The sequence below is a fragment of the Coenobita brevimanus genome, chromosome 117, assembly GCF_032717465.1.
Source record: "Coenobita brevimanus isolate Jiangsu-jjx chromosome 117, ASM3271746v2, whole genome shotgun sequence".
NCBI lineage: Eukaryota > Metazoa > Arthropoda > Malacostraca > Decapoda > Coenobitidae > Coenobita > Coenobita brevimanus.
The window spans coordinates 6,217,226-6,237,048 of NC_137070.1; the positions used below are offsets into that span (position 1 = coordinate 6,217,226).

General features: G+C 53.7%; 2 protein-coding genes and 2 pseudogenes across 2 annotated transcripts; 2 read left to right on the forward strand and 2 right to left on the reverse strand.

Moving 5' to 3' along the window:
- Positions 1 to 3,598: 3,598 nt before the first annotated feature.
- On the reverse strand, positions 3,599 to 4,107 carry LOC145419183 (histone H3-like; annotated as a pseudogene).
- Positions 4,108 to 4,504: 397 nt separating this feature from the next.
- LOC145419130 (histone H4-like) lies at positions 4,505 to 4,813 on the forward strand (annotated as a pseudogene).
- Positions 4,814 to 9,757: 4,944 nt separating this feature from the next.
- Positions 9,758 to 12,038, forward strand: LOC145419184 (uncharacterized). Its single transcript, XM_080287421.1, has 2 exons — positions 9,758 to 9,795; positions 10,166 to 12,038. The coding sequence occupies exons 1-2, from the start codon at positions 9,758 to 9,760 to the stop codon at positions 12,036 to 12,038; spliced, it is 1,911 nt and encodes a 636-aa protein (XP_080143547.1).
- A 1,141-nt stretch (positions 12,039 to 13,179) lies between these two features.
- On the reverse strand, positions 13,180 to 19,711 carry LOC145419018 (histone H2A-like). Its single transcript, XM_080287266.1, has 2 exons — positions 19,582 to 19,711; positions 13,180 to 13,421 (listed from the first exon to the last, which is right to left on the reverse strand). Exons 1-2 carry the CDS (start codon positions 19,709 to 19,711, stop codon positions 13,180 to 13,182), a joined length of 372 nt encoding a protein of 123 aa, XP_080143392.1.
- Positions 19,712 to 19,823: the final 112 nt, after the last annotated feature.

The window sequence follows — 19,823 nt, forward strand, 5'->3', positions numbered from 1 at the left end:
GGCCGTCGCGCGCGTTGGGGGCGCGGAAGAAGGTGAGAACGTCGGAGTGGGCGTGCGTAGGTGTGGAGGGGAGAGGGCGGTGGTAGTGGGTTGTCCTGCAGGGGTGGTGGGGTGGGCGGGGCACGTGGGCTTGGGTGGAAAGGGTGAGGCGGCGGAGGGAAGGGGTGAGGGTGAGCGAGGCGTGGCAGGTGAGATGTCAGGTGTGGTGCAGGGGATGGTGGAGGCGGTGGAGGCTGAGGTGGTAGGGGAGGTGGAAGGCAGTAGACGGGGGGAGGTGGTTTTAGGAAGTAGGTTAGGGGAAGATGTTGAGAGGGTCCTAGGAGGCCTGTGAAGAGGGAGGCCGGTTTTGTGTTGCGGGAGTATAGTGGTGTGTGGGGTGGGAAGGTTAGAACTAGGGGCAGCAATAAGGGAAGGTAGAACAGAAGAGATAGTGAGAGGGGGGGAAAAGGAAAGATAACGTTTTCCCCTGTCGTAGACTGGGGGAGAGGTGAGATGGCCCCCGCGATTACGGTGGGATGCGGGGGCAGGGGGCGCTTTTTGTTTTCCCTTTTTGTTTTACCTTCCCCTGGGGCTTAGGGGAATTTGCGTAAGGTGGGGAGGTTTGTAAGCGCCCTCGTGTCATTTGGCTGCACTGGGCAGCTTCTAGCTGCTCATGGATGTCGTGGATCGGACATCCGTGGTAGCACGGAGAAAATTCCCACGGGTTGATGGTGATGAGGTCAACGGGGAATTGATTTATTTCGCCGATGCATTGAGGGGTGGCATGGACGGCTAAAAGGCGCCTCATTAAACTGATATCTCTATCCATGTCTCCTGTTGGATCATGGATAGTGAAGTGTTGTCTTACAACACTTGGGAGTACTCTGAGCAGAGTATTAAATGTATGTTGATCCCGGGTTTCTTCATCTGCCTCCAGGTAGGCATCAGTAACCAGGCGTCTTGCCTGTAACAGGGTATTATCTAAATCCCCGTCATAAGTAAAACTATCCAATTTGGATAGAGCCACCACTTTCCCTAGTGATGGGGTGATGGCTTGGACAGAGAACTTGGTAAAGTTCTGCCAGGTGAGTTCTGGGACAATTTTCGGCGCAATATTCGCTGCGGCTTTACCCAGTAGTGGTAGTGTGGCTGCAATTTTTTATTGGTCATTGTCGACGCCAATATCTAGTAAGGGTTTAACTATTGCAAGATATGTGTGTATGTCATACTGGTCAGGGTCAAATTTGGATAACTGAACGTGCGGTTTAGTTGCTATTTTTCCAAATATTTCCTATTTACCTCTCTTCTACGCTTGGATCTAGAACCACCGCTGGCCACCAGTGTAATGCTGGGTTGAATTAGGCTCGACTTCTCGTGCCTATTTCACCCAACGGGAAGCGGGGTCCTCTTTTGAGACCGGAGTTAGTGCAATAAAGAGAGGTAGGACATAAAAACCTTCGGCAACACCATACACGTATATTAACACAGTCAGACACAAGACACTTCAGCAGACATTACATCACAATATACAGCAATACAAAACCTTATCTAAAATATTGTGTATCTCGCAGGATACTAGCTTCCTAGATATTAATGACAATACAACAAATCTTAGTACTAGGAGTACAGTAAATGCCCGTGTGCGCGGAGCGCGTGAGGGGAGAGGGGGGGGTTTGTGATCCACCAGGAGGGGGGGGAAGTAGGGAGACACGGAGAGTGACTTAGAACGGCGAGGGGGAAGTTATGGTAATATTTAATGAGGCCCGATATTAACAAGGGAGTTTAGGTGTTTTCTGTTGGCAAGAATTCTTTGACAATTAACTCTGGTTCTTATTTGGACTTTAAGAGCGGGGGTGAGGAAATGGAGAGAGTTTTTAGGGATAGCGTGCGGAACAGTGGAATATAGTTATTACTCGCTGTCCTCGTTGTTTTGGGGACACTAGGTTTCTGTCGGCACAACTTATATATTACACGTCTCCCCGGTAGGTTATGTAGACTCGCACTTCCCAACGCGTAACAAAGTCGGAACCCTCGTAAATTCTATTCCATTATATTACTCAGAGCTTAGCCAATAGCACTCCAATAATGTGTTAGTCTTTCTTCGGGCTCTAGAGAGAAGTCCTTAGAAAACTTCGGGATGACACTCGCACGTATCTTCACTTGAGGTCTCTCTACCCACATTCTCGCCCGTTAACGGAGTATTATGTCCTGGTTTACCCCAATGGAAATTACATGAAATTACTGCACTAGTCTTATTCTAAGAGGAAAGGAGTCACACTTAACCTACTTCACGATTATTACAGGATCACTCGTATTTCTCGTGGAGAGAAACACAGTTACCTCAGTGATGCTCCGGTCGGACTGGGGGCGTCGTCAGGGTAGGGCGAGCCGGGAGGGCACGGGGCGACTCGCTAGGGCGTCCTCTCACGTCCGGGGGTTTCCGGACTGGGCTCCGGTGTAAGGCCCTTGGGACTGGGGCCGAAGAGGGCTAGGAACCTCTGGGTCAGGTCCCGGCGTCGCGGGGGCGTGGTGAGGTCTCGCCCGGGTGTCCTGGGGCTGGCCGGAAGAGGCGACGGACTGTGGTCTCCTATGAGCAGGGGCGCCGACAGGGGAGGACTGCGGCAGTGGCTGTCACGGGGGCCCGACAGGTGGGTCTTCTCAAGGGCCTCGTGCAGGGAACAGAGGCCGGGGGAAACAGGGAGGTCTTTCCTCCTTACTATACCCTGGGAGCGACCATCGATCGTCTCTACCAGAGTGCTGAGGGAGCGACCGTCGATCATCTCTACCTGAGCTTTCAGGGAGCGACCATTGATCGTCTCTTCCTGATTTTTATGCGAGCGACCATAGATCGTCTCTATCTTTTTTTTTATGGGAGCGACCATTGATCGTCTCTACCGGAGTGCTGAGGGAGCGACCGTCGATCATCTCTACCTGAGCTTTCAGGGAGCGACCATTGATCGTCTCTACCTGATTTTTATGGAAGCGACCATAGATCGTCTCTACTGGGTTTTGATGGGAGCGACCATAGATCGTCTCTACCTTGACACTATTAGAGCGACCATAGATCGTCTCTACCTTAGGGGCGCTGACTGGAGTATAGTTTCTGACTCCACCCCTAACTAACTCAGTGATTCCGCCACGTGAAGGTAGTGTCTTTCGCCTACGGTGGCGGCGGCATGGTGGTTGAATGTCACAGGGGCGCACGGCCCAGGCTGACATGCGTCGTTGTTGCCCGGAATGGTGGTGGCTAGTGACGGCTACCCCGTGGGGTCCGAGTGGGGGTGTCGGCATTCTCGTGGGCGAACTCCGTTGTTTCTGGTTCGCCCTGTTGTCGGGGATACCATGGTATTCTCTGGGATATTCTGGAGTACCGTATGTGTGTCTGTTAAAGCCACGCATTTCATGAACAACGGATCAATAAAAGAAATAAACGAATAGGCAAGTATTCCTCCTCCCCTTCCCCCCCCCGAAACAAAAAAGAGTAAATGAGTGATTAAAAAAAAATAAATGAATGAATGCATGTAAGTAACGGAGATAATTCGTCTGTGTGTATGTGTGTGTGTGTGTGTGTGTGTGTGCATGCTTCACTGCAGAAACGCAAGAGCTGATATATGGAAACCTAAACTGAGGGTCTGTCATCATCTCTCTTTGAAGAAGGGTTTTGGTCTTCAAAAGGGCCAAGATTTCTTTCGATCGAGGTGAGGGACCTCAGAGCGCCTTCGGCGCGCTTGCCACGGATGCGGCAGGCCAGCTGGATGTCCTTAGGCATGATTGTTACACACTTGGCATGGATGGCACACAGGTTGGTGTCCTCAAAGAGACCGACCAAATAGGCCTCAGACGCCTCCTGCAGAGCCATGACGGCAGAGGACTGGAAGCGCAGGTCAGTCTTGAAGTTCTCGGCAATCTCACGGACGAGACGCTGGAATGGCAGCTTCCTTATAAGCAGCTCAGTGCTCTTCTGGTAGCGACGGATCTCACGCAGGGCCACAGTGCCAGGCCTGTAACGATGGAGTTTCTTGACGCCGCCGGTGGCAGGGGCGGACTTGCGAGCAGCCTAGGTGGCCAGCTGCTTGCGAGGGGCCTTGCCTCCAGTGGACTTAGTGCAGTCTGCTTGGTACGAGCCATGGCGCGTGACTGAGGGAGCGAGAGTGTTGGTGCGCCGCGCCTGACAGCGGCCTTTTATGTCCCCTGTCTCAGGACTGGCGGCATGTGAGTGGTCGGAGTGTGATGTACATGGCGGTGATTTACTGTTCATGCTTTTTCGATGCCATTCCTGGTTTGCTTGCAAAATTTGGCATGCCCTGAGGCGTGACCTGGCTACGACGCCTCTCTAGGATTGGCCTCCTGGGAGCTGGGGTGGGGCCTCGGCCTAAAATCAAGGTTAGATGGATAAGGTTCGTACTTGCACGACCGACACTGGGTTATATAAGGGTGGTTGGCGAGCGGGGTCGTCATCATTGTTGGTGCCGGGAGCGGAGTGGACACTCGCTACTACTGGGTCTGAGCAGCAGCTGTAGACACTATGACTGGTCGAAGCAAAGGCGGGAAGGGTCTGGGCAAGGGAGGTGCCAAGTGACACCGCAAGGTGCTTCGTGACAACATCCAGGGCATCACCAAGCCTGCCATCCGTCGTCTGGCTCGTAGCGGCGTGAAGCGTATCTCGGGCCTGATCTACGAGGAGACCCGCGGTGTTCTCAAGGTGTTCCTCGAGAACATGATTCGCGATGCTGTCACCTACACTGAGCACGCCAAGCGCAAGACCGTGACCGCCATGGACGTGGTGTACGCCCTGAAGCGACAAGGGCGCACCCTTTACGGCTTCGGCGGTTAAGAGGGTGCGTGCCTAACTGTATGGCACTATTCCACCTGGCCACGGCAAAGCACACAACAACAACAACCCCCGGACCTCTTTTAGAGGTCCACACATAATTTCTGTGAAAGAGAATGAATGAAGGCATAGTAGTCTAAGTAAATGCAGACGTTGAGCAGATTAGCTAGCACCAAAATTATTATTATTATTTTTTTTAATGTCACGGATAAGAAGACATGTAATGCAACCCAACCAACTCTTACCACACCTAACATAACAAACCCTAACCTAACTGAACCATACCAAACCTCTCTCTCTCTCTCTCTCTCTCTCTCTCTCTGGCAGTTGTAAAAAAAAAAAAAAAGGGGGGGGAATAGGCAACTGTCAATTTTGCTTCTACATCTTCTAATTTTAATGGACGTCTGTGCATACATATACATTATCACTTATTTTGCTGGGCCATTGCTTTCTCTGTCTCTCTGATTCCCCCCCCCCTTTCAGGAAAGCTTTCTCCATACCTATCAGGGCAATTTCCATCCTGTTGCGAGAGCATCTCCTCTGCTGTGCTCCGGGAGTCGCCTCCATAAATCGTGAAGGCAAATCCCACTAATCCAAGTTATTTCTGCCTTCATATGTATGAGCAGCAAACTTGAAGGATGCACCTAGAGAATAGAAGACACAGTCAGTCACGTCAGTGAGGCACCACACACACAGTGCATGATATGAATGCCTAAGTGTTAAACAGACAGAATGTCTGCATATGAACAAGTTATCCCTTAAATTTGTCACTGTCACGGCCGTTTTCTCTAAGTGCCAAAACCCACCAATCACCCATCATACAAGCATTGCATCAACCGCAATACAACCGCTGAGGCCTGAAATCAAATTTAAATGAATCCGGTTGGTACTTGCACGACCGCTAGTGCATTATATAGAAGAGGTGGTCGACAAGGTGGCTCATGGTTCGACAACGGTGGGGTGCAGTATACGCTTTCGTAATCTTTTCACATATCGGAATGCATTTAGTGGAACGCAGAAGAGGTGGCTGACAAGGTGGCGGGTTTGACTTACGCAACATCAGGTGGAGCTACGTAATCGAGACGCCACTCAACTCTACGGGACCTTCAACCCAGAGTTAAATACCTCGAGCCGCTGCTCTCACCTTGCTCCGCAGTCCAGCAGCCAACGCTCCACCACCACACGCACTTGTGGCTAACGACACGATTGTGTACCGGGGCTCTCGCTCTTGTGAGTGCCCGCCCTTTCGTGGTTTCTTTGCTCTTCCACTATATTTCCTATCCTGCCTTAGCGTCCCCCAACGTGAGTACGATGCTGAACCCCGCGGTTTTCGGCGAGGCCGATGCACAAGGGGGCCCCTTAGTAGGGGTAGTTATAGGAAAACGTTGGGGTAGGCAAACACTGATAAGATTAGGGAAGACCCTTTTGGGGCAGCGACAAGCCCATCATGACCTCCGCTAGTGGGGGAACGGAAACTACCGCTGTAGGTAGGCTACTTCCCGCGACTGTGTGCCTGTGTGTGTGATAGAGAGTGTGACTGTGTGTGTGACGGCCTCCGCCATGGAGTGCCATAATCCCCCCCCCTCACCTACCCCCCGAGGACCCAGCGCATCCAGACGCTCCTCTAAGAGCCCAGCTAACCGCACCACCTCCTTCACCAAGACGCTGAGTAATCAGAAGAGGACGAGGCCCAGTTTGCCTGAAAGTACCACCTCTGACGATGAAACGACTGCACCAGCTCAGGGGACTGGGGCTCGCCCTAAAACTCCAACCCCTAATGCCTCCACCTCCTCATCCTTGGATCTACCCAGAAAAATGCTTCGCCGTCACGAGGGCATGGACATGGATGCCATAACACCAGCATCGCAGGAATCGTGCCCTCGTGACGACACCCCTGCTCCTTCACCTGCCACGCCCACCACTACCTCTGACGTGGCAACTCCTCCCTCTAGCGCGCCTGGAGTGGCCATGGACGCCATCGACGACAATGGCTACACCCTGGTGCGTCGGAAGGGAGGACGAGAGAAAAACAAGGGCAGTAAGGATTTTGCCCACCCACCTCCGGCTCAGTGACCACAAACGAGGTGCCCACCACCAGCCAGCCCAGACCATTAATGCGCACCTCAGTCACTGTAGCAGCACCACCCCCACCTCCCTCAACCTTCCCTGCCTTCAGAGTTCCTCAGCAGGAGGGATTCACCCACTCATACAAGGCGGTGGAAACACTGGAGGCACAATACCCGCATCTAGAAGTAACAAACAGAATCGAGAGGGACGAGAGCTGCGTTCTAGTGCCGAAAACAGAGGAGGCATACACTCAATTAAAAATCATTGCGGAGGACGAAGCGGCGGCAGTGCGCATTATAGAGCTCAATCGTGGAGAACAGCTGACAAGGGCCATAGAAATGGGCTATCCCTGCAGAATGCCAGTCGACATTTTGAAGAGCCACGCCCTTGTCGAGGAAGCAGAGAGCTGCCAACACATGAAAACGCGCGAGGAGACCCTGCAGGTCCGTGTGACCCTGCGGGGCCCCTTGTGCCTTTCCTGGACCTGGGCAATTGGGGCAAATACTGGCTGCGTCCCTTCTCCCCAGAGCCCCTGCGATGCTACCGCTGTCAACGGTACGGACATCACAGGGCAACTTGTACGAGGCCTCATGTGTGTGGCGTGTGCAGCGGGGCACACGACACAACCATCTGCCTCGACAAGTTGAAAGCGAAGAAGGTGACTGCCAGGTGCCCCAATTGCACAGGTTCTCACCATGCCTGGCACCCGACTTGCCCTGCACGCACCAGCAAAGTGGAGAAGGGGAGAGAGAGTCAGGTCAAATGGGTGCAACAGCAACAAGACACTCTCACCATCCCTGCACCCCCTGGAACATTCGTCTGGGGGCAACAGAAAAACACTCCTGCTCCCACTCCAGCTCTCCAACCAGACGCCTTTCCGCCTCTCCCCACCGCAACAACAATGAAAGGGAAAGTGACGCCTCAGGCTACAGGACTGTCACAGTCAGGGCAGACGTCCACGCCCCCTCCACCTCACACCCAACCTGCCGCCACACCTCTGTCACCCCAGCCTCCCACATCACCCACGGAAGCTCTCGACTTCGACAGGCTGGCGGCAATTGGCAAAACACTCCTGATGGAGTTGCTACAGCTGCTCCTCGACCACTTCCCGATTCTGCCACGGTCAGTCCTACCCAAAGCGGACTTGGTGATGCAGAATGCACTTGAAAAATTCAAGCTGCAACAACTCCCACCTCCAACAAAGAGAACTTCCTCTCCAGAGCCATCGAGCTCGTGCCCTCCTGCAGTAAGGCAGTGCCCTCCCAATCTGCCGGAAACACCAGTCCAACAAAGCAACCTGCAAACTACACTTCCAACACCAAGCAGTCTGCCCACTCCACCTTCACCATCTCGCACTACACCCACTCCACCACAGCAGAAAGACGAGCGCACAGGCAGGAGCAGGAAAAGGGGCCAAAACAAGGCGAGGAAATCAAACAAAGCAACAGTGAACAACCGGAGCTGCAATCCTTCACGTTCCCCGTCAGGCACGCAGGAGACTCCCCAATCCCCTTGAGTGCCTCGGAGATCGCTGGAAACGCAGCTCCGACTGGCACTGCCCATGGACGAGGGGTCTCCCACCCCCTCAGACTCCTCCAGTGGAACTGCACGGGAGTAATGGGGAAGCTCCCACTCCTGCAGGAGGCCGCGGCGAGGGACACCCCTCACGTGTTCCTTCTGCAGGAAACTCTGCTGGGGAAAAAACACAAATTCCGTCTGCATGGTTATACCACCCATCTCCTTCCTTACACTCGAGGTGTAAACAGAGGTTGTGCCGTCCTGGTTCAGAACCACACCATCTACAATATTTATAGCAGGCCTGGTGCTGCCCTGGAGCTGGGGGAGTTACTCTCCCAGGCTACCAGAGGGCCTGTCATCATCGGGGGCGACCTGAATGCGCATCACCCCCTGCTAAACTCCCCTCAAGCCACCAATGAAGCAGGACGGCACCTATCTCTGGTTATGGAAGAAATGGACGGGGTGACTCTCCTGACGGACACATCAAGGTCCACTCATGTTAGGGGGGGGCGTCTGGACCTCACTTTCGTGTCGGATCCTTTAATGGATGCGGCATGTTGGTCCATACACCCCACCCTCATGAGTGACCATTATGCGATCATGGTTGACATAGAGCTTACCCCCCTCCCCCCCCACGCCACCTTTGAGGTGGGATGTGGAGAAAGCGAACTGGGCTCCCTTTGGAAAAGCCCTAGTTCGCGCCTTCTCCTCGTCTCACCCCCCCTCTGACCTTGATCATTTGAGCAACTTCATTACATCCACCATTCAAGAGGCAGCCACAGAGTCAATCCCAGAAAAGCGACGGTCCACGAAAAGCTACAGGGACGGCTGGATTTACTGCGACCGTGTCAGGGAATTGAATCGGCGGTTGAATGTGGCGCGACGCGAGTACAGGCGTCGTCGAGGCTCACCTCAGTGCATACGCTTAGAGGCTGTGTCACGACACGTCTTAGCAGAAAAGCGCCGCCTTCGCGAGGAGGAGTTGGTGAGATGGTGCAGGACTTTAGGACCTCACTCCACACTCCGAGAGATGTGGAGAAAGTTGCGGTCCTTCACCAACCCCCGCCCCTCCCGCCTGCCCTCTCACCCTGACCCTGCCTCAGAGGCCAGTCGTCTTGCCGAGCATTTCGCGGACCGTGCTGCCTCTCGCAATCTCCCCAGAGACGTCATAGCCCGACAGGTGCAACTGTCAGACCCTCGCGCTGCGGCAATCCAAGCAGCTTGTAAGTGCCATGATGAGGCTGATTGCCCCATCACGGACGTGGAGCTGATGGATGCTTTGCGGCGCAGGGCTGACACTGCACCAGGGCTAGACGGCCTTACGTATTCTATGCTATCACACTCAGGAGATTGCAGGAGAAAATGACTGCTGAAGCTGCTCAATTTATCATGGTCAGAGGGTAAGTTACCTAAATCATGGAAAACCGCTATAATTCACCCCATCCCGAAGCCGAGCGACCCAGGCGCCACGCGCCCCATCTCACTACTCAGCTGTATTGGTAAAACAGCTGAGAGGGTGGTGCGGGCGCGACTCACCTGGCGCCTGGGTCCTCTCCATCCGAGAATATTTGCCTACAACCACGGCCGCAGTACTGCCCACTGTTTAGCATCATTTCTCGGGGAACTTCGGGGTGGAGTGGGTATGGCGATTTTCATTGATTTAGAGAAAACCTTCGAGCTGGCTAGCCCTACAGCTATCTTCAGCACTCTCGCTGATAAGGGAGTGGGGGGTAAGCTCTTGTGATGGATACAGGATTTCTTCCTTGAAAGAACTGCTAGCGTCCGTTTTCAGGGGAGTGTCTCCCCGCCGTATAAGCACGAGAATGGCACGCCACAGGGCAGTGTCATCAGCCCCGTCCTTTTTAACATCCTGATGGAGGGGCTGCTCCGTGTCAATTACGGTCGGGGAGTCACGCTCCTGTCATATGCGGACGACCTAGTGCTAGTTTTTTTGAGAAGAGATTGCTATGCACAAGCTAATGAGGCCCTCTTTAGACTGCACGGTAAGTCGATGGAGCTGGGGTTGAAGGTTAATATGGCGAAGACTCGCTATATGCCCTTCGGCCTCAACCCTTCACCTCACCCTTTGCTGCTCGGAGGACACTCATTAGCTTGCGTAACCACCAATAAATATTTGGGTGTGTGGATGGACGTGGGACTAAAGTTCAACAGGCATGTCAAATACCTGCGGGAGAAAGTGGCTTCGCGAATGGCAGCACTCAGATATCTTTCTAGGAAGGGGCTGGGGGCCTCCTACAAGGTCATCTGCACCTTCTATGTTCATGCCATTCGGTCGCTTATCGACTACAGTGCTATTTGTCTGCCAAACTTGGCCCCACCTGTGTGCGCTTCGCTGGAAGTGATTCAGAACAATGCACTCCGCATTATTCTGCACGCTCCTATGTGGACACGTTTTGTTAACCTCCGTTTGGAAGGCGAGCTTCCATCACTACACGGACGTATCGCTCTCCGTGCAACTGCTGTAGTGTTACAGCTGGTGCAGCACAGGCCAGAGCTCGCGGTCTCAGTCTTGTTAAAGCGTCTGCTGTCAAGACCACCTGACCACGCACCTAGCATTGACTGGGCCCGCGGACTTGTTGCTGCGCTGCACAGGCTTAACGCTGCAGCCAGCATTTGCAAGGAGCCTGATGCGCCTTGCGCAGGGTACAACGACCCACCTCCATGGGCAACACCACCCTTCAGTTTCGTCTTTCCGGGGGAGGGGAGGGTGCGCAACTGCGTCCTTGCTCTCCTTCGGCAGCGAGCCTTAGCTCGTGTAGAAGCTCTGCAACGCTGGTCATCTGCAGACTACTACACTGACGGCTCTGTCACTGCAGGCGAAGCTGTGGGTGCAGCCTTCGTCTGTGGTGAGGAGGTGGTGTCGTGGCGACTCATGCCAGGCGCATCAGTGTTTCAAACGGAGCTTACAGCTATTCTGGGAGCATTAAGGCATGCATACCATCATGCACACATCGCTGTGCATTCTGACTCACTTTCAGCGATCCGCGCAATCCATTCTCACACCCTAGGAAACAACCCCTTCCTTCTATCCTCCATTTTCTTGTACGCCAGGAAAATTAAAGATAATGGAGGTACCATTTTCTTACACTGGGTGCCGGGCCCCGTAGGCCTACAGGGCAATGAGCGGGCAGATCAGGCTGCTAAAGATACATGCGGCCTACCCAACATCACCTTTAATCTTCCCGACTCCCCTCGAAAAATCCTGGCACCAATCATCAAAGCGACATGGCAGTGGACTAGAGAGGAACACCAACTCCTCACTGCAGAAGCCTCCCACTCTGCCACATGGTACGGCAGGGCCACGGGTTGTGTGCCTCTTCCACCTCTCCCGCACACACCCAATTACGTCCTAGTCCGCCTACGTCGCTTGCGGCTTGGATTCCACTGTTACGACCAAATTGCTAATACTAATCCCAGCCCTTGTCATCACTGCCAGGACCAAGAACCCTCGCCACTACACCATTACATCCTAAGGTGTCCAGTCACACACCCTCTCAGAGCAAGCCTAAACAGAGGCTTCACCTGGACCCACATTGATGAAATTGATGCCCCTTCTATTATAGCCAACACACCACTTACAACCATACTTACCACAGTAGAAAAATATCCCCCCCCACGATAAAGGACAGTGCACTACGCACTACACCTAACCATTTTTACGACCAGGTATTGCACCTCCACAGCACTTCTTCAATTTACTTCAACTTAATCATCCCCCTATTACAGAGTAATCCCCATTCATTTATTTGACAGTGCAGCCGCACGTCACTGAACGGGCTCACACGTTTGCCCGTGCCTCAGTATTGCACTGAGGCGAATATTCCACCACCACCACCACAAGGTGGCTGACACTCGCCTCCCAACAGTTTCACTAAGCAGGCCTTCACCGGAGCTCGCAGTTCGATGGCTGCTGCTGCTGCTGCTGCTGCTGCTGATGATGATGATGATTGATGATGATTACTATTATTATTAATCTTGATGATGATGATGATGATGATGATGATGATGAATGAATGAATGGATGGATGACTAGATAGATGGTGGTGGTGGTTTTTGATTTTGTAGGAACTAGTTGTTGTAATACTACTCCTAATGAGGAGAGAAATGAATGAATAGTATTTTCTTAATTATTCCTCTTATTTGGGGGTGTTAAATCCACCATGGTCGTCACCACACGGATAATATATATATATATATATATATATATATATATATATATAGAGAGAGAGAGAGAGAGAGAGAGAGAGAGAGAGAGAGAGAGAGAGATACTGTTGAATACATCACCATATCCTCTGTCACTGAACGACTTTGTCCATTCCTTCGATGGTGGGAGAATAGCCATCATCATCACCTATGTTTTCATTCATCCACCAGGCCAGGCAGTTATTTAGGAGGCATAATTATACAGTACAGTATTATGTAGGTGCAGTTGGGAACGGGACAAGACGCTATGTAGTAGTGGGAATAATATTATTATTAATCGACCTTCACTGATGTCAGCAGCTTCTTACATGCAACCGAACGTAAATATAGCCACAGACACATGCCAGCATTCAACACATACCACATTATACGCACATACATACATATAGACAGACACATACATACAGTATACCAACACATTCATCCATACACAAACATGATTGATGATGATGATGATGATGATGTTGGGCAATGCCAAAGTCTATTCTCTCTCAAGAAACGAATGTGGCTCCTAAAGGAGCCGATGGAGGTGAAGAAGAATAAGGATTTCTTGGAAGTGTTTACTTCTTCTCCGTCTTCTTGGGGAGCAACACAGCCTGGATGTTAGGCAGGACACCTCCCTGGGCGATGGTGACGCCAGAGAGGAGCTTGTTGAGCTCCTCGTCATTGCAGATAGCCAACTGCAGGTGACGGGGAATGATACGAGCCTTCTTGTTGTCACGGGCTGCGTTGCCAGCCAGCTCAAGCACTTCAGCTGCTAGGTACTCCATGACTGCAGCCAAGTAGACGGGGGCACTCCTAGCTCAGACTTTGTCGGGTGTGGAGGTCTGGCCGATCTGTCTCGAGATTTGAACTCTGCTTCATTTACTCGTGGCGATTTTCGTCCGTTTTCTCGCTTTTTGCCTGTTTAGGGACTTAGTCTCTGGCATTGAGGAAGGATTTTTTGCTGTTTTCCAGGTTTTTCTGGGACTTAGTCTCCGATTGCCTGGGTGTGAGTGGGAGTGTGTGTGTGTTTGTGACTGTTTGTGACTGTTTTTTTTTTTTTTTTTTTTTTTTGGCCTGCCGTTAGTGTCCCTCACTGTAGTACGACGCCGAACCCTGAAGGGGTGCCGTTAGGGCACTTCCATGAAGGGGTTCCTTTAGGGCCTGGTTATAGGAGGCAGTGAGGGCGGCTCTGTTAGTTTAGGGAAGACCCGAAAGGGGCAGTGGCGGGGCCTCCCATCGCCCTTTAGAGGGCGGGGATCATAGGTTGCCCGTCACTGTAGGGACCTTGGCCACTTTTGTTGTTTTCTTTTGTGCTGTTTCGAGTGGTTGTGTGTGTGTGGTGTGTGTGTGTGTGTGTGTGTGTTGACTGAGTTTTTTTTTTTTTTTGCTGCTTCTGTGAGCAGTATGAAGGGATCTAGCATCCCTAGGCCCCAGGGGCATTCCCGCCTCCCGCTCCCTCAGTCGAGGCTCTCCAACCCGTGTCCTGCTACAGGCACGAAGCGGGAGCGTCATTTTTCCGACTCAAGCTCCCACTCGTCAGCTCACGAGGTTTCTTGTGCTGACCCCTCTCTACCAAAGTCTACGGGAGTGGTACCTCGCTCGCATGGTGCCTCTACCCGTTCTGCTTGGGCAGCCTGCCGACATGAGGCTATGGAGGAGGTTGCACCTGCTCCACCCTCTCTCACTTCCACCAAGGGCACTTCAGCTACCCTACGTGCAGTTGCTAGCCTTAATCCACGGCAAGGCACCCTCGTGAACCGAGCCATCGGTCCGCAGCCTCGCGCTGCCACCTGCGCACCCTCTCATGAGCCTAGGCCGGCTAGGTCTCCTCGTATTCTCAAGCGGCTGGAGGTCCCGTCGGAGGCTCCTGCTGCGACTCAGATCTCCCCCTCTGCTGATCCTGCTCTGCATGATGATGAGGGTTTCACCCCCGTGGTACGCAAGGGATCGAGGCGTGGTCGCCAGGGAAACGGCCCTTCTCTGGCAGTACGCACTGGGCCTCCCCTCACGGGTCCCTCTGCTGCTCGTCCCTCCGTGTCAGTAGCTGTGCGTCCGCCGCCCCGCTCTGCATTCCCAGCTTTCCGTGTGCCGGTACAGGACGGGCATGCGACGAGTTACGACGCCGTGGCTGCACTAGAGCGTCACCTGCCAGGGCTACGCTGCTCCAACCTGATAGGTCGGGATGGAAGCTCGGTGTTGGTGCCGAAGGACGAGGGAGCCTATGACCTCTTGAGAACAGCTCTGCAGGACGAGGCCTGCCCTGTCAAGCTAGATGAGCTGATGCCCGGCCAACAGTCTACGAAGGCAGTTGTCATGGGTTATCCCTTGCGAATGCCTATGGAGATACTGCTTCAACACCCTCAGGTCGAAGAGGCAACCCGCTGCCAGAAAGCGCGGACCAGGGAGGAGACTCGACAGGTCATCATCACCCTGTTGGGTCCTCTGATCCCTGTGATCGACCTGGGGAACTGGGGAGAATATCACCTTCGCCCCTTCACCCCGGAGCCACTCCGTTGCTACAGGTGCCAGCGATACGGGCACCACAGAGCCACTTGCAACCGGGCCACAGTCTATGGGATGTGCAGCGACCCGCACAAAACAGAGAGGTGCTTGGCCAAGTACAAGGCCAAGGAAGCTGTCTCTACCCGTTGCCCCAACTGCTCGGGAAAACATCATGCGTGGCACCCCAGCTGCCCAACCAGAGATGCTCTTGTCAATCGAGGGCGAGAACGCCAAGTTACCTGAGTGAAGGAAAAACAGGCAAGCAGCAACAAACTGGCACCTCCGGGAACTTTCATTTGGGGGCAGCAACGCCGTCCAGCAGCGACTGCACCCCCAGTGCTAGACGAGGCAGCGTTTCCGCCCCTCCAACCTGCTCTCACTCGTCACATGACGACTGCGGAGGGCCATCACCCTCCTCCCCCCCCAGTTCGGCAGAGAGTCGAGGAGTTTACTCCACCCACATCTCACAACACGGGCTCTCCTCTCATAGTTTTCACCAGGGAAGAATTGCGTACGCTGGGGACGGAAATTGCTACGAGTTTGACTCAGATGCTAGGGACGCTTCTCGGCAGGCCTCTGGAAACGGCACCATTGGTACAGGCTGTGAACGTCATCGTCGACCAAGTGGTGGAGGCCAAACAACACCCGCGCTCTTCTTCCCTGGTACCTCCTGCATCACCTCCCGCACAGACAACCGTGGAGGAGCTGCTTCCCACCCAGCTTCCTCTGCCTTGCCCTCGTATGCCAGCCTCCGAATCCTACAGTCCTCATGTAATTCTACTGCAAGAGACCCTGCTCCCGGATAATACTACTTTTCGTCTCTCAGGGTACACCACCCATCTCCTTCCGTATGTTCGTGGCGTCACGTGGGGATGTGCCGTTCTGGTTCAGGACCACATTGCGTGCACGGATTGTGAGCCCCCTCCTTTCTGTGGACCTGATGTGGAGGTCCAGGGCGTGGTTCTCCATCTGGCTACGTCGCCCCTGACGGTATATAATGTATACCGGAGCCAAAGGGGCACCCTGGAGTTGGAAGACCTGTTCTCCCAGGCTGCCAGGGGAGCCGTGTACATAGGGGGCGACTTTAACGCCCACCACGGCTTTCTATCTTCGCCTCTTCAGTCCAATGAAGCAGGACGGCACATCTCTTTGGTTCTGGAGGAGATGGGTGGTGTCTCCCTACTAAATGATGTGGCAGAGGCCACCCATATTGCAGGAGGTCGCCTTGATCTTTCCCTAGTGTCGGGACCACTAGCGGGCTTGGCATCGTGGTCACTCCACCCACACCTTGCAAGTGATCACTTTGCCATTATTGTTTACCTGCCTCTCGCTCCCCTCCCGCCACCCCCACCTCCTCCACCAAGGTGGGACCTACGCAAAGCAGACTAGATGGCCTTTGCCCGTGCTCTCACGGAGGCCTTTGAAACATCTCCTGCCTCAGACCTCGAGAGCAGAGCAGATCAGGTAGCAAATATTTTAGCACAAGCTGCTTCTCTTGCTATCCCGCTGCGGCAGTGCTAGACGAGGTGCTACCGAGACGGCTGGTTCTACTGCGACAGGGTCAAGGAACAACCGGAGACTCAATGCGGCACGCAAGCAGTACCGACGGCGCCGTACATCTCCGCACCGCCGGTACCTGGTTGCTGTCACGCGGCATGTGGCTTCCGAGAAGCACCGCCTTCGGGAGGAGGCGTGGATCAGATGGTGTCGTACCCTAGATTCTCACTCCACTCTCCGTGAGATGTGGAGGAGAATCAGGTCCGTCTCTGATCCACGCCCTCCTCGCCCTCCCTCCCATCCTGACCCTGCCGCTGAGGCCTGCCGTCTTGCTCAGCACTTCGCTGACCGCTCTGCCTCTTCTAATCTCCCGCAGTCTGTCAGAGCCCTACAGGCGCAGCTGTTCGCCTCTCGCGCTGCAGCAATTCAGGCAGCGTGTGATAGGCCTGACCCTGCTGACTGTCCGATTACCAGTGGGGAGCTTCACAAAGCGCTGCAGCGCAGGGAGGACACTGCACCGGGGCTCAATGGGCTCACATACTCTCTCCTGTCACATGCTGGAGATTGTGGCACAGAGCATCTACTTGATCTGCTCAACCTCTCGTGGTCTGAGGGGCGTCTGCCGAGGTCGTGGAAGGCAGCTGTTATCCACCCAATTCCGAAGCCTCGTGATCCCGCCGCCATGCGCCCCATCTCCCTTCTCAGCTGTGTTGCTAAGACGGCTGAGAGGGTTGTGCGAGCTCTGCTTGCTTGGTGGCTGGGACCGCTGCACCCAGGGATTTATGCCTACCATCCAGGGAGGAGTACCACCCACTGCCTAGCGTCATTCCTTGGGGAGCTGAGGGGAGGAAGGGGAATGGCTGTCTTCCTCGACCTCGAAAAGGCGTTTGAACTGGCAAGCCCCACTGTTATCCTGGCGGCTCTTGCGGTCAGGGGTGTTGGAGGCAGGCTCCTATCCTGGATCCAGGATTTTTTTAATGATCGATCCACGGGGGTCCGACTCCAGGGACACCTTTCCCCCTTTCACCTACGTCCTAACGGCACCCCCCAGGGGAGTGTTTTGAGCCCTCTCCTTTTTAACATCCTCATGGAGGGGCTCTTAACTGTAGACTATGGGCCTGGCATTACCCTCCTCTGCTATGCGGACGATCTGGCCCTCATCTTTACCAGGAGGGACTGCTTCACGCAGGCGGACTTGACCCTTTCTCGTCTTCATGCCAAATGCACTGAGCTAGGGCTGAAGATAAATTTTAATAAGACGAAGTGTATGCCCTTTGGACTCCGTCCCCCAGACTTTCCTATGCTGCTTGGGGGGCAGCAGCTCTCTCTTGTTACTGTGCATCAGTATCTGGGAGTCTGGCTTGACAGGGGTTTTATCTTTGCCTGCCATGTTCGGTACCTGCGGGAGCGCGCTTCCACCAGACTGGCTGCTCTCTGCTATCTCTCCAAGCGGAGTTTGTGGGCGTCGTATTCAGTCCTCCGAACATTTTATATACATGCCATCCAATCCCTGGTGGACTACAATGCCATCTGTTTGACCGGACTCGCTCCACCAGTCTCCAGATCTCTGGAGGTTATACAGAACACTGCATTCCGTATCATGCTGGGTGCTCCACCCTGGACTCGGATTGTCAATCTCCGTATGGAGAGTGGTTTGCCTTCTCTGGCGCATCGTGTTGCGCTACGAGCGGCAGTCATCACTCTACAGCTGATACGGTGCTGGCCCCACCTGCCCCTCTCTGCCCTCCTACGACGTCTTTTGTGCCGCCCATCCGAGCCTGCCACTCAGCGTGACTGGGCCCGGACTACAACTGCTGTTATCCATGGACTGGGAGCTGCTGCGAGCCTCTGCCAAGATCCTGATTCTCCCTTTCCTGGGTACACTGATCCGCCACCATGGGACCCGCCTCTTTTTAAATTTGTATGCCCCTCCGAAGCCAAACCTCGAACTTCCATTCCTGCGCTCCTCTGTCAAGAGGGTCTTAGTCGGGTTGCAGCTCTAGATTCACCAGACACAGCCACTTGTTTTACGGATGGTTCAGTATCCTCTGATGGCTCTGCTGGGGCGGCCTTTGTCTCTGGGCATACAATTGAATCTTGGCGACTCTCTCAGGGTGTATCTGCATTTCAGGCAGAGCTTGCTGCCATCTTCGGTGCATTGCACCACGCTCATCACCATCATCATCACCGTGTCGTAATTCACACAGACTCCCTTTCCTCCCTTCAGAGGCTAAAATCTTTCTCCTTGAAGGACAACGTCTTTCTTCAGACTGCAATTTTTACTTTTGCATCCCTTCTCGTCCATAGGGGTGCCACTATTATTCTCCATTGGCTCCCAGGTCATGTTGGAATCAGCGGCAATGAGCGTGCTGATGACGCAGCACGCTCAGCTTGCTCGCTTCCTGACGTCACATTTCAACTGCGCCCCAGCCCATCGTACGTCATTAGCACTCTCACTGCTACCATTAGCAAGCTCTCTCGAGAGGAACATCAGCTTTTGGTGACAGAAGGCTCCTGCTCTGCTACATGGTACGCCACCGCCACTTTATATTCTCTATTGTTACCCTTTAAAGGCATACCCAACTATATTGTAGTGAGGCTCAGGCGCTTACGTCTGGGGTTTCCATGCTACAAACAAATTGTCGGTACAGAGCCAGACCCGTGTGCCCATTGTTTGGTCTCATCTGTGGAGCCCCTCATTCACTATCTTCTGTACTGCCCAGCCACTACGATGCTCAGGTCTCACCCTGACACGACTTTTGCTCGGACAGGGGATGATTTCATGGATGCCGCTTGCATCGTTGCACGTGCTCCTCTACATTTATTAATCACCACAGTAAGGGAATACCAACCCCCTCGATAATTCAAGCTTGCGCAAGTTAAGCGCATCTCTGACGGGCTCTTTGTTTGCCCGTGTCCCAGCATTGCTCGGACGAATATTAAAAAAAAAGAAAAAAAAAAAAAGGGGGCACCAGCACCCACACGCTCGGCGTAATTGCCTTTACGAAGGAGACGGTGGATCCTGCTGACGGGGAACTGGAGCCCAGCCCTGCTAGATCGGGACTTGGACTTTCCCTTCACCTTGCCTCCCTTGCCACGTCCGGACATGGTAGTAGTAGTAGTAGTAGTAGTATCGTCTTCGTCATCGCTGGAGTAGGAAGACCTTCAGGAGAAGACTAATGCGTCACCCGCCCGCGACCTTCCCTTAAATACCCGTCTT